General features: G+C 45.3%; 1 protein-coding gene across 2 annotated transcripts in view; it reads right to left on the bottom strand.

The window, feature by feature from the left end:
• Nucleotides 1-1,977: 1,977 nt before the first annotated feature.
• galnt1 (UDP-N-acetyl-alpha-D-galactosamine:polypeptide N-acetylgalactosaminyltransferase 1) overlaps nucleotides 1,978-14,806 on the bottom strand; it is a 36,475-nt gene continuing 23,646 nt past the window's right edge. For both annotated transcript variants that reach the window (XM_035526328.1, XM_035526327.1), the window contains 6 exons: nucleotides 14,023-14,140; nucleotides 12,903-13,083; nucleotides 12,257-12,396; nucleotides 7,382-7,480; nucleotides 7,137-7,271; nucleotides 1,978-3,842 (listed from right to left, as the gene is read on the bottom strand). In XM_035526328.1, coding sequence (XP_035382221.1) covers nucleotides 3,696-3,842; nucleotides 7,137-7,271; nucleotides 7,382-7,480; nucleotides 12,257-12,396; nucleotides 12,903-13,083; nucleotides 14,023-14,140 — 820 coding nt within the window. In that variant the 3' untranslated portion in view covers nucleotides 1,978-3,695. The remainder of the gene's footprint in view (nucleotides 3,843-7,136; nucleotides 7,272-7,381; nucleotides 7,481-12,256; nucleotides 12,397-12,902; nucleotides 13,084-14,022; nucleotides 14,141-14,806) is intronic.

The raw sequence follows: 14,806 nt of genomic DNA, 5'->3' as shown, positions 1-14,806 counted from the left end.
AGCCAGCTGTAATCTGGTGCCTGGCACATAGCACTGTGGCTTTAATGAGACATTATAAATAAACCTTCTTTGTGACGGAACAAGAGAGCTGAGAATTAGAAACCTTATTTTTGACTGAACCAGATTTGAAGCTGAGGTTTAATTTTAGTGAGAAATTAAGCTGTTTTCTGAAGATTGTGAAAAGGACGTGGGGTGAAGAAAGACCAAAGTGTAGAGCTCACACTGAAAATGGAACCAGAAGGTCATCCAACTTCTGCCATGGTACATGTATGATTGTAGCAGTTTGTCCTATACAAAAGTGGGGCAATAAAGTGGTGGGTGTGTCGAGTGTGTTGGTGGATAGCCTACGTGTATGCAAAGTGGTGGGCATGGCCTACAGGATGGCGATTGGTGGGCGTGGCCTACAGACAGCAGCTGCATCAGCTTCATTTCTGCTTGCTTTGTTTCACTCAGGAAGCAATAACTGCACTTTGATATCATTTTACACCAAATAAAATGTTTAAAGAGCCTGCCAGTGTTTTAGAGGGGCTGGTTTGGTGTAATTTATTAAGAGTATCACATGCTTCGTTTTCTTTTTTTTTTCTTTTTTTTAAGTTGTCAGTCGGTGATGTGTATATGTATAAATAATATGTAGTTACATGTTACATGTTTTCCATTTAAGGATCCAGCACTATTAAATTTTGGGATAAAATAAGTGTCTTGTTTATTATTTTAAACACACACACAAATCTGGAAAGCCCTATATAACTGAGCAGTTTTCATCAATTTATAAAAAAGGTGTGGATTCATGACGAACCACATCTAGAGCCTTAGGCATGAGCCTGTCATGCTGCCCTTGTATATAATCTGACCTTTAACCTGAATGCCCCAGAGAAGGTCAGAGCACAAAGTCAGCCCGCCCATCACAGCTAGCAGAGGGCAGACAGATTCTGCCAGAGGTAAAATTGAAATCGATCGTTTCATTGCTTCTCAGTTACGCTGAACAGAGCCATTGACTCAATCTATGTATGTTCCTCCTTTTGTGTGTGTGTGTGTGTCTATGTGAGAGAGAGGGATTGCATTGGTCTTTCTTTAATGGCTTTATCAGAGTGTGCTTTCATCTGGTAAATAAAACAAGGACACATGAGGACCAAACACAAGAAGCAAACCATTTCATTCATCTTTCGGCTGTCTGGTTTTCTCTCTGCACACCCAGCCTTGTCCTCCTCGGTTCCTGTTACTTTATTCATGTTAAAATGGTTTGTTGCTGCATAACACTATAATTGAGATATTTTAAAGTAGTCAGTTTTCTTTGATTGCAAGCACCTTCTTTCTCAATTCCTGATAAAATGTTTGTTCAATAGAGTTGATAAATCACTGCCAATATATGCTACTGTCTTCTGTAAATTGCCAAACGTATCCAATTTGAATGTAGAGACATAAATGTCAAGTGCTGGGCACCCTAGAATATGCAATTACTATCCATTACACTATTCAAATATAAATCCTGCTATTCCACTAGTTGGAAACCTCAATCATTACAGGAATCCCCCTGCCACTGGGTGCTGATGAGAAGCAGACTAGAACAGTTTTGCTGCTTGGTTTGCTGTAAATGTTTTTCCCACATCTGGCAGTTTGGCTTGAGAGTAGACGTGACCACCACATTCATTTACCACGGCTCTGATGACCGTCTGAGCAGGAATACTGCTCTGTGCGCCTCTGCTCAACGCCCTTCACGTCTGAGCAGGAATACCGCTCTGTACTCCTCTGCTCAATGCCCTTCACATCTGCCACTTTGACACTGATCAGCTTGCTGTGAAACAGGGTTTGTGAGGAGGACTCGGAACTTTGTGGCATTCAAGTGTGAATCATGCAGAAGGTGTCTGACAGGATTTCTTGTGTACGGGTGTGTGTGACTGAGTGTAATGTAAGAATTTGTATGACGTAAGAATGTGTGTTTTATGACAGTATAGACCGAAACAATAGCGGAGATGGAGATCGACTGTAAACTTTCTGTTTATTTCTCCAACCTGTGGATCAGCTCAGAGTGTTCTGATTTGTCAATCATCAAGCCACACCCTCCGTCAGCTAAAACAAAATCTCTGACAGATAGAAACACAAACATCCACCTGCATGCTGCCCTCACACACACACACACGCACACAACTTCTGTGTAAACTAACTGTCCATTTGTGATTTGAGGGGAATAATGTGCCGGTGTGATGTCCGATAAGGGAGGCTTTTACTCCTGACATGGAGACTCCTTCATGCCACAGGTCCGTGATTCCAGAGAAAACCTTCCAGTTCTCTTTTGTGCAGGTCTTGGTGTAAGCGGGGGGGGGGGGGGGGGCGGGGGGGAATGAATGGCTAATTCTTTAGCAGTGCACGGACTCTGCAGCTGCCATTATGAGAACAGCTCACAGAGGAAAACATTAAACTAACATATTTTAAAAAGGAAATACAAAAAAGTCAATAAAATGCCTGGTGAGGAAATGTAAAAGAATGCAAATGCAAGGAGAATCTCTTTTGGCCTTCACAGAGGTAAAGAAGAAAAATACAATGGTGATATCTGTATTAATGACTGAATTCAAATAATCAAACAAAGATGTGCAGATAAAATTGCGACAGAAGTAACATTGTACAGTACAAAAAAAGTCATAAAAAACAAACCACATTAATTCATTAAAGCCTAATACACAGCCTAGTACACACGTGCACACACAAACATATTTAAACAAAACAGCTAAGCCCTTGAATTCATGAATGCTAAATGAGACCAGACGATTGAATCCTTCTTGTCCAACAAAAGCAACTGAACAAAAAGTCCTACATAAAACGTGAATATATGAAATGCGTTTTGGGTTCACTAAGGACAACCTGTTGAAGTCACCCCATTCATTGATTGGTGATTGTTGATCATTACCATGGTGATATTAACTGATTTTCTTTCTTTGGGCCAGCTGTTCTTTGAGGGTTTTATGAAAAATGAGGCTAACCAGTATGGGGAACCCATGCTGCTGAGCTGGGCCAATCAGTGAGCAGACCACCGAAGTGTCCGAAGATGCATGAAAATCCATCCTGATATGTGTAGTACATGCATGCACGCACGCACGCACGCACACACGCACACACACAAAACGTACACAAAGAGTTTCATCTGTATGTGCTCACTACTTCCATAAAGTATTAAATAAAAAAAAAAACCACGCACACACAAACACAAAGGTGAAACTCTTATGTGTAACCACCTGCACACATGCAAACATTTTTTTCTGTCTCTCACTAACAAACACGCACACGCACACAATCTGATATTCTAAGAGAGGCAACCTTGTAAACATCTAAACCCCTCCCTCTGCTCCAACATGTAACACCGCCCCCTGCTCCACTGAGCAAGATGGTGGTACAAGCCTGAGGTTCCTTTGCACACGAGGCAGAGTCTCCCACTCTCCTTCTCTCCCACTCACTCTTTCCATTTCATTCGTCCTCTCAGCAAAATGGAGTGATGGGGAGATTCATTTACATATGTACTTCTGTGATTTTGGCGCCGCCTCAAAGCCACACCTCCAGAAAGTGAAAGAGGAGTACAGAGATGACCCAGCAGCTCCTCCTCCCTTCTCTCTCCGCCCCCCTCTCCCTCCGTGTCGAGGAGCTCCGGGGAGGAGAGCCCGCCCCTGCGCCTCTCGGACGGTCCCTGTGTGCGCGCGCGTGCGCACTCAGAAGATCTCGGGCAGCGTGACGTTGCGGAGAAGCCACTGCTGGGAGCGGCTGCCTGTGCAGTCCCTCACGCTGGGCACCTGGCTGTCGTCTTCGGAAGCCTTGTCCAAGCACTGGTTACTGTTCACATGCACCAGGCTCAGCTTCTACAGAGACACGGAGAGAGAGAGAGACAGCATGAGGAAGCATAATGGTTCACTGATACTTTATGTTAACACATTTAATGCATAATTCACTTAATATGCAAACATATAAACGCATGCACATATACATACACAGACACACTGTAACCGGAATTAACAAAAAACGTAATAAGTGTAACACCAGCAAAAAAAAATAACAATTACAATAAAAACACAACCACCTCCACCACTAATACTACTACTAATAATAATAAACAATGGTATTAAAAACAGTATTAATGGTAGCTAAAAAGCCACTGAGACATTAAACATATTATAACTAGTTAATATGTAAACATATTTATCAAAGACAATTGCGTCTAGGAGTTGGTGTGTGTGCCTGTGCAGGGGTGGTTTAGTTATGAGAATGGCAAAGTTATCATCTCTCAGCAGGTGACATGTTGCTACATATTTTACCACTAGGGCTGCTGTGTGCTCCATTCCCAGAAAGATTTGTCATTTCTCTTGCTGGGCCATTTCTTTGAAATGCAGGATTAGATTTTGCATTTTTCTGTGAAAATGTCTTGTAAGTTTTTTAAATTTCAGAATAAAGGAGAAGGTCCATCTCTGACTCAGTCTCAAACGCTATGCAGTGACCAGACTGCTCTGTGTCTGCCCTGTACTGTAGCTAGACTGCGGTCACTGAGATTGTACTTGGTTAACATCTGTCTTTACTTTCGGTCTGACAGTAAGGAGATACTCTCTGTTTAGGGCCCGATAACTGTGATTTACTCTGTGTTTTGGTTCCAAACTCTATAATGCTCTATAATGTGATTTATGCTTAGATTAGGTGGTAAAGCAGTGCTGGTGAGAGGCTGGTCTGGGGTAGTGGTTGTTACAGGGTTAGTGAGCCTCAGACACTAAGGGTCTGGAGCGTCTTTAAATGCAGTGATTCTCTGGGACCGGTCTTTAAATGTAGTGGTTCTCAGGGACCGGTCTTTAAATGTAGTGGTTCTCTGGGACCGGGCTTTAAATGCAATGTTTCTCTGGGACGGGTCTTTAAATGCAGTGTTTCTCTGGGACTGGTCTTTAAATGCAGTGTTTCTCAGGGACTGGTCTTTAAATGCAGTGGTTCTCTGGGACCAGTCTTTAAATGCAGTGGTTCTCAGGGACCAGTCTTTAAATGCAGTGGTTCTCAGGGACTGGTCTTTAAATGCAGTGGTTCTCTGGGACCGGGCTTTAAATGCAATGTTTCTCAGGGACTGGTCTTTAAATGCAGTGGTTCTCTGGGACCAGTCTTTAAATGCAGTGGTTCTCAGGGACTGGTCTTTAAATGCAGTGGTTCTCTGGGACCGGGCTTTAAATGCAATGTTTCTCTGGGACGGGTCTTTAAATGCAGTGTTTCTCTGGGACTGGTCTTTAAATGCAGTGTTTCTCTGGGACTGGTCTTTAAATGCAGTGTTTCTCTGGGACTGGTCTTTAAATGCAGTGTTTCTCTGGGACCGGTCTTTACATGCAATGTTTCTCTGGGACGAGTCTTTAAATGCAGTGTTTCTCTGGGACCGGTCCTTAAATACATCCAGGAACGTAGGATGTTTATTGACAGTGGATATCGGCTTAACTCTGCCCCGCATGCATTGCTAGGTGTTCTCCTTTGGGTTTTTAAAAATCGTTCAGCATAATTCCGCATGCAGGGCTTCTAACTGGATGCTTGTCCTCTTGAGTGTAGCTACGATAACTGAGTGGACCCCGGTACCTCCCTTCCTCAGACCACAATGGGCTGCATTACGCCATCAAATTGTCTGCACCAAATCGAAGTGGGCAGATTTTGTAGAATCTCCTTTGTATGGCCAAAAGTGCTCTGTGAGCCTTCTCCTTTAGCGCATCCACTGCCTTGCTGAGAGTCCCTGATGCAGTAATGACATCGTGCGCTCTAGGAGTGATAATGATGTCTATCTTTTTGAGGTTTGCTGCCAGGGCCCTGTTCTTGCAGTAGTTGTCCAGTGGGTCTAGGTGCTGCTGGATCCACTGTGTGTGGTGGTCACCTGGTCATCTGCACAGAGCGAGGACTGAACTGGCCCGTCCTGTAGGGGGACGTGGACTGTTCCAGCTCGATGTGAATATTGAATGGTGTGGGACTGAGACTGTATCCCTGTCTCACGCCTCTCTCCTTAGTGAAGAGCTCTGAACTCTCCTAAATACATCGATTTAATAGACTTTACCCCTTACACCACTTTGTGAAAGTATATACTATTCTCCCTTGCATGAAACAGAAACAAATGTCTTTTTGAAATCAACAAAACAGGCAAAGTTTTTTCATTTTTGTTTGATTTGCATGGGTGTGTGGGATGGAAATGTGATCAGCCGTACGGCGATTTGAAAGGAAGCCGATGGTGATTCTCACTCAGGACGTGGGGTTCATTAAGGAAGGTCAGACTCGTGTTGAAAAATGCTGCTGAATATCTTACCCAGATTGTTGCTCACACAAATGCCTCTGAAAATGCTAAAGGTCCAATTTGCCTCCACTCTTATGAATGGGAGCTACAAGCCCCTGGCTCCACATGTCAGGAAAACAGGCTCTCTTTGCTTTGGACAACAAAATAATAACGTTTATGTTGAGTGGAGGACTTCACTGCAGTTCTTTGCTTAGCTTCACCCTCTCCTTCTGTCTCTCTGTCTCAGCAAAGGGATGAAGGGGACTAGAAGGCGGGAAATGAGAAGAGGAGGGGCAGAGATCAGCGGGGAAGCAGCGTTTGTCACTGACGGCCATTTCGTCAAGCCAGCAGTGAGTTCAGGAGAATTCGGAGAGCACACCGCACGCTGGCCCCCACTCTAACCTACTCTAATCCCTCTCTGTCTCTCCTGCCCTCCCGGTCCCGCTCTGCAGGGCTGGACTGCGCACTCAGCTCTTAAACAGCCATGATATCGGTGTGAAATTCTGATAGAGCGACGGCCATGTGCGTTTAGCTCACGCGCGCTCCCTCAGACACACTCTAGAAGGCAGACTAGAGCAGGGGGTGTGTGCTTGTGTGCAGTGAAGCATCAAACTACAGCAACGTTTATGCACACAAAAGCGCACTCGCAAACACACATACCAAAACACACACCCTGCAAGCAGACTGCAATGGGAATGAAGCAGCCAAGTAGGATGTTACATGAGAGGCGCGTGCACACACATAGACACACACAAACACATGCTTGCACCCACCCACCCACACGCACACATATTCACATGTACATAAGCATGCACGCAAACACACAAACATGCGCACTCATGGATGCACGCACACACGCTCACTCACTCACTCATTCCCTCACCAAAGGGTCGTACTCCCAGAGCTGGTTGCCTTTCAGATGGTGGCACTTGAGCATCATAACTGGCCCATTGAGTCTGGACACATCCAGACACAGGTCATCTGTACGGATCTCCTGATTGGCTGTATAGGAGAACACCTGCAGACAGACACACAATTTATGCTTCTTCACTCGAATCACAAGCTACAGATAAGAGCAATGGTAGCAGAGAAAGAGAGCACGAGAGAGAGAGTTAAGAAGAAACTGACTTGATTGCCTCCCATTCCATGACAGTTGAAGATTCCTACTTTCTCATTCTCCTTCCTGGCCATATTATCCAAACATTGGTTGGTCTCCACATTACGAATCTGCAACCAGCACAAAGACAGAGATAAGACACACACACTCACTCACACACACATACACGTTGGAAAATGAGGCGAGTTACATTCTGTTCAGTTTAAATGAGGTGTTACTTCTAAAGGGGGTTGTGTTATTTCTATGATGTCATTCTTTTGCTAACCTCGAGAGAGAGAGAGCAGGTGGACCTCCCTTCCAAACCCTCCCCTCTAATTCCTCCCCTCCAAACCCTCCCCTCTAAACACTCCCCTCTAAAACCTTCCCTCTAATCCCTCCCCTCTAATCCCTCTGCTCCAAACCCTCCCCTCTAAACACTTCCCTCTAATCCCTCCCCTCTAAACACTTCCTTCTAAAATCTTCCCTCTAATCCTGCCCCTTTAAACTCTTCCCTCTAATCCCACCCCTCTAAACTCTTCTCTCTAAACCCACCCCTTAAACTCTTCCTTCTAATCCCTCCCCTCTAAACTCTTCACTCTAATCCCTCCCCTCTAAACTCTTCCCTCTAAACCCACCCCCTAACCCCTCCCATCTAAACTCTTTCCTCTAATCCCTCCCCTCTAAACCCGCCCCTCTAATCCCTCCCCTCTAAAGTCTTCTCTCTAATTCCTCCCCTCTAAACTCTTCCCTCTAAACTCTTCCCTCTAATCCTGTCCCTCTAATCCCTCCCCTCTAAACTCTTCCCTCTAATCCCACCCCTCTAAACTCTTCTCTCTAAACCCACCCCTTAAACTCTTCCTTCTAATCCCTCCCCTCTAAACTCTTCACTCTAATCCCTCCCCTCTAATCCCTCCCCTCTAAACCCACCCCTCTAATCCCTCCCCTCTAAACTCTTTCCTCTAATCCCTCCCCTCTAAACCCGCCCCTCTAATCCCTCCCCTCTAAAGTCTTCTCTCTAATCCCTCCCCTCTAAACCCTTCCCTACAATTCCTCCCCTCTAAACTCTTCCCTCTAAACCCACCCCTCTAATCCCTCCCCTCTAAACTCTTTCCTCTAATCCCTCCCCTCTAAACTCTTCCCTTCAATTCCTCCCCTCTAAACTCTTCCCTCTAATCCTGTCCCTCTAATCCCTCCCCTCTAAACTCTTCCCTCTAATCCCACCCCTCTAAACTCTTCTCTCTAAACCCACCCCTTAAACTCTTCCTTCTAATCCCTCCCCTCTAAACTCTTCACTCTAATCCCTCCCCTCTAATTCCTCCCCTCTAAACTCTTCCCTCTAATCCCTCCCTTCTAAACTCTTTCCTCTAATCCCTCCCCTCTAAACCCGCCCCTCTAATCCCTCCCCTCTAAAGTCTTCTCTCTAATCCCTCCCCTCTAAACCCTTCCCTACAATTCCTCCCCTCTAAACTCTTCCCTCTAAACCCACCCCTCTAATCCCTCCCCTCTAAATTCTTTCCTCTAATCCCTCCCCTCTAAACTCTTCCCTTCAATTCCTCCCCTCTAAACTCTTCCCTCTAATCCCTCCCCTCTAAACTCTTCCCTCTAATCCCACCCCTCTAAACTCTTCTCTCTAAACCCACCCCTTAAACTCTTCCTTCTAATCCCTCCCCTCTAAACTCTTCACTCTAATCCCTCCCCTCTAATTCCTCCCCTCTAAACTCTTCCCTCTAAACCCACCCCTCTAATCCCTCCCCTCTAAACTCTTTCCTCTAATCCCTCCCCTCTAAACCCGCCCCTCTAATCCCTCCTCTAAAGTCTTCTCTCTAATCCCTCCCCTCTAAACCCTTCCCTACAATTCCTCCCCTCTAAACTCTTCCCTCTAAACCCACCCCTCTAATCCCTCCCCTCTAAACTCTTCCCTCTAATCCTGTCCCTCTAATTCCTCCCCTCTAAACTCTTCCCTCTAATCCCTCCCCTCTAAACTCTTCCCTCTAGCTGGAAGGTCCTGTGATAGCATCCTGCTGGTGTCTTTACAGCTGGGCTTTAACTGCTAATTAATGTTTCTCAGGAATCGCCTTCAAAGCGGCGAGCTGGGTTTTAAAATGAGCGTTCATGTAATTAAACACATTCCTCTATTCATGATCACTTTGCTGCAACTAATACACTACCGACCAAGTGCAAATGACAGTTTAGTTAATGATAATGACACACACCCACCAGAAACACACAAACAAGCAACCGTGCACGTGCACACACACACACACACACACACACACACACACACACACACACACACACACACACATACACCCACACTCTATGCCCCTGCATAAATAAAATGCAAGGAGTAATTGCTCCAAGTTTATTACACATTGGGGGGAGTACGGACACACATATACACCCCACCCACCCACACGCACACGCAGACGCACGCACACGCACACACACACACGCACACACCCCACCCACCCACACGCAGACGCAGACGCACACACACACACGCACACACACACACGCACACACCCCACCCACCCACGCAGACGCACACACACTCTCACACACACACACACACACACACACACACACACACACAGTACGTTTGGGAGCATGAGTAAACATGAATGGTAATTAAATCATGACAAATTCATGACTGAATATTTTCCACTTCTCATTGGCTGCTTCTACATAAGAACACGTCAGGACCAATTGCCTGCAGCCCTCTTAACTGGCTACATTCATAATGACATCATGTCCTGTGACTGAAGTTCCATGTCTTCCTGCCATGTGTGTGAAAATGTCAAGCTCAGGAAGTTTGGGAGTCCCCCAACGTCATACCTGTACATCATCTGGCTGTACCATTACATGCCTAAACAAGCTCCAGCTAGTTCAAAACGCAGCAGACCGAGTTCTCACTAGAACTAGAGCATTTGATCACATCACTCCTATCTTAGCTACTTCACTTTGGCTCCCAGTCAAATTTTATATTGATTATAAAATACGTCTAATGACCTACAAAGCACTGAATGGTCTTGCCCCACAGTACCTTAGAGAACTCCTAGTGCAATACGACACACTATGAAATAACCTTCCTGTAAATGTTCGAGACCCAGACACAGTCTCTATTTTTAAGGCTAGGATGAAAACCTATAAACCTGTACACTCAGGCATTTTATTAACTACTTCCCATCTTAGGTAAAGGTGTGGATCTGGGGGTCCATGGGCTTTGAGGGTTATGCTAAACTGGGATGTTATGATGATGTCATTTCACCTCTCTTTTGGCACTCAAGTTTGTTGACTGAGATCGATGGAGTGCTGATGTTCCAGGGCGCCTTCATGTCTGTGATTCCTTCTGGCTCTTTCCTTTTAGCTGTGCTGCCGTGGCTAGATTTGCCAGAGTCCAACTTTGCACGTTATGGTTCCATAATTTGCACACCCTCGTACCTGGACATGCCTAATAACCTATTCTCTCATTTTGCCGAGGTTCACCTACCCCTGATGTCATGATGTTACTGAGCCTCTACCCGTCTCAGCTGCCATGGCTACTCCCACCACCCCCTGATGCCCCCCTGCTGTAGCCCACCTCCCCTCCATCCCAGCCAACTACTTCTCCGTTGCCCTTGATGGACATTCTTGTACGGGATGGGTTTCGGTTACGTGAACACCTGGACCAGACAAGGACTTCTGGAAAACTGGATTAGACAGTAATTGCCCCGCCCCCCAATTTATTATTTATTTGTTTGTTTGTATATATTGTTATATATTATTGTGGTGACCATTGTTGGCCAGAGGAGGACGGGCCCCCTCTTTGAGTCTTGGTTCCTCTCAAGGTTTCTTCCTCATGTTCTAGGGAGTTTTTGCTTGCCACTGTCGCCTTTGACTTGCTCGCTGGGGGCTTGGACTCGGACATTTGTAAAGCTGCTTTGTGACAACTGTTGTAAAAAGCACTATAGGAATAAATTTGATTTGATTTGATACCAATGGCAAACATCACAGAGAAGAGAAGGAGAGAGAGACAGACAAGACAAGGAGGAAAGAGAGAGAGAAGAGATGGATCAACAAAGAGAGAGACAGAAGAAAAAGAAAGATGGAGAGAGAGGAAAATAAAGAGAAAAGTAGACAAATAGAGATGAGAGATCTACAGAGAGGGACAGTACGAGACAGAGCGAGACAGAGAGGGACAGAGAGAGACAGAGAGGGACAGAGAGAAACAGAGAGAGACAGCGCGAGACAGAGAAAGACAGAGAGAGACAGAGAGGGACAGAGCAAGACAGAGCGAGACAGAGAGACAGAGAGGGACAGAGCAAGACAGAGAGGGACAGAGAGAGACAGAGAGGGACAGAGCAAGACAGAGAGGGACAGAGAGAGACAGCGCAAGACAGAGAGAGACAGAGCGAGACAGAGAGAGGAGAGAGGAGTCCTGTAGAAGACTAATAATAGCAGAGAAGAGATGGCTGGGTGATTATAAATATCTCACTGCCTGACTGGAGAGATGAACAACCCAATCAAAGCAGGTAACATCTAAAACGCCAAACGTCCCTCTCCCCCTCTCTCCCCCTCTCTCACACACACACACACACACACACACACACAGACACACACACACGCACTCTTTTAAAAAGCTCACAGGGCTCAGCTTTTATTTGCAAAAGAAATGAAGAAGGCTTCAGCTGGTTTAGAAAAATTCAATTTTCCAAAGGATATGCAGCTACTGAAAATCTCTTTTTGTGCCTGTGTGAGTTCATGTGTATGTATGTGTGCGTGTCTGTGCACGTATAAAGGTGTGTGTGAAAATGTGCAGGTGTGAATGTGTGTGTGTGTGTGTGTTTGAGTGCATGAGAGTGAGTGTGTGTGTTTGTGAGTGTGAGACTGAGTGTATGTGTGTGTGCGTGCGTGTGTGTGTGTGTTACCTCTCCCAGTGAGTAATAGTGGCGTGGGATCTGGGAGTCAGGGTAGATGCTTTCCAGGTACCAGGAGAAAGGTTTACATTGCAGCTTCTGTCTCAGAGCTGTCCTGGACGAGATATCACCATAATCCACCTTCGTCACACCTTAACACACACACACACACACACATACACACACAAGCACAGGGGAGCTGAGTGAACAATGTAGTGAGGAAAAAAGACAAATCAAATGCTCAACAGACGGGCTCTATAGATCCCTGCAACACCTGCACAAGCAGAGAACTCAGTTCCCTAACAGAGGTATGTACATCTAAACACTTGTTCTCATTTACAAACGCGCACACACACACACACACACACACACACACACACACACACACACACACACACACACACACACACGGGCTATGGGCTATGCTGGGCAATATTGACAGTAACATTAATATCAATTATGCTACATTTTCTGAGTCAATAATCCCCATTCACCCAAGAGCACTGACAATACTAATGTGAGAGAGAGTGAGCGAGAGAGAAAATGAGAAAGAGAGATGAAGAGAGAGGGGGAATAACGAGGGAGACAAAGAGAAAAGGAAAAGAGAGAAAGGGTGAACGAGTGAGCGTGTGACTGTTTGTGAGTGCGTGTGACTGACCAGGGGAGATGATGTAAAAGAAGTTCTTGAACTCATCCATCCAGACCTCTGCCAGGCGTCTGTTGTTCTTGTTGATGATCTGGCCCGTGCCCCCGGGGAACGTGTACGGCGTGGCTTTACGGAACACGTGACCCACGTGAGAACAAGTAACAATCTCAAGGGTCCCGCCACACTGCCAGATCTGGGACACACACACACACACACACACTAGAATAATGAACGCATACTTTAAGAACATTCTATTCCCTGTTCCCTTTACAGACCAGCAGGTTAATGGTCTATTCAAAAAACAGTGTTAGCAGCGTTTGGGACTTCCCATCGCCACGCCAACCAGATTTCCCTTATACACTGGTGGGCTTGTGCACTGGACCTGCTTGTTCCAAGAAAAATCCATGTCCCCTGTCTTTGAATGTCCCCATGCCTCCGAACGTCCCCGTGTGTCAGAATGTCTTTGAAGTGGTAATTTCCTGGTGGCAACCTTGCAAACCAGCTTTGATCTCCGCCATCATGGAAGCTGATCCTGACACTTGTGGCTCAGCTATTCACCGCTGAAAGCTGAACCCTGGGCCGACCCCGCAGACAAGCGCCTGCTCTTACTAACTTGGATACTTCCTGGCTGCTGATCAAAGAGGTGGCGCTCTTCCGATAAGGAGAGCAGGTTAGCGAGGCCCCGCCCTGAATGTCACTGCAGTCTGTGGCTCATTCCTCCTAACAGGAGTCATGTCTGGCCAAACAAAGAACTCCCGTTATGTGAATGACAGTGTAATCAATTTCAAATTTTATTTGTTAAATCTACTACACGAATCTCTAATAATACAACTACATATAGAGTTGTGTAGCGCTGGTTTTATTTTGCTATAATTAAACAGCGTAATTAGCATCACCCATGTGCCAATTACACATCACTTATCACAGTGGTGATTGAGCAAATTATCTGAGACCTGTCCAGTGAAGAATTAAATGAGAAGAAAAGAAACATGTTTTTACCCATTAGTCAGAATATTTGTTATGTTAGGAAACACTGAGACTGGCTAATCTTTGTTTGGTTTATGCAATGATGGATATTACTTTGTTTACAAGACAATGAAGCAGAAGGCAGAAGGCTGTGTGGGACACCAACCCTGAAGGAGATCTCCAGGTTCTCCCCTCCCCAGATGTCCATGCCTGCATCATACGTCCCAATCTCCTGGAAGTAGTCTCTGTCTATGGAGAACAGTCCCCCCGCCATGGTAGGAGTTCTGCAGAGAGACGGGAAAGAGATATGAAACGCACACACGCGCACACACGCACACACGCACACACACACACACACACACACCCACTTTCATGCTCTTTCTTGATCTCGCTCACTCTCTAATTTTATTTCATTTTAAAGTGATTTATTGACATGACTGTGATTTTACCATTTTTCCAAAGTAATATAAGCAACAGAAGTAGAGTGATATATATATATATATATATATATATATATATATATATATATATATACACACAAAGAGAAACACATCGATACTGCATCTAAGTATTTAACACAAAGAACTGAAAAAATACTAATAAAAAAGCATTACAAATGACATAAATAATTGAATCAACAAACAGCAAACTATAGCAGCATAGTGTGGCTATAAAAAGTCTATGACAGAAAGAAAGCGATTTATTCAGTCTCCCGAAAATAAGCTAGAGCTGAGACGTTCTTCGTTGCTGTAGCGACTGTCTGGGCTTCTGCTCCAAGTGGAACACGGAGGTCATCAGAGTCACAAAGAAAACCGAACGCATTGTTCACCCGTCCAAATTCCTTCAAGAACGTGGCCTTTTTATTAATTGATGTTCTTGGCAGCAGATGAAAAAATAGACAAAAATGTGTTTCATCTATTTCCATTCCGACCTGGTGCCTGCGCTGCATT

This window comes from Electrophorus electricus, chromosome 5, assembly GCF_013358815.1.
Source record: "Electrophorus electricus isolate fEleEle1 chromosome 5, fEleEle1.pri, whole genome shotgun sequence".
In the NCBI taxonomy this organism is placed as follows: Eukaryota; Metazoa; Chordata; class Actinopteri; order Gymnotiformes; family Gymnotidae; genus Electrophorus; species Electrophorus electricus.
The sequence above is the reverse complement of the archived record's forward strand: the minus strand, read 5'-3'. Positions and strand labels throughout refer to the sequence as shown.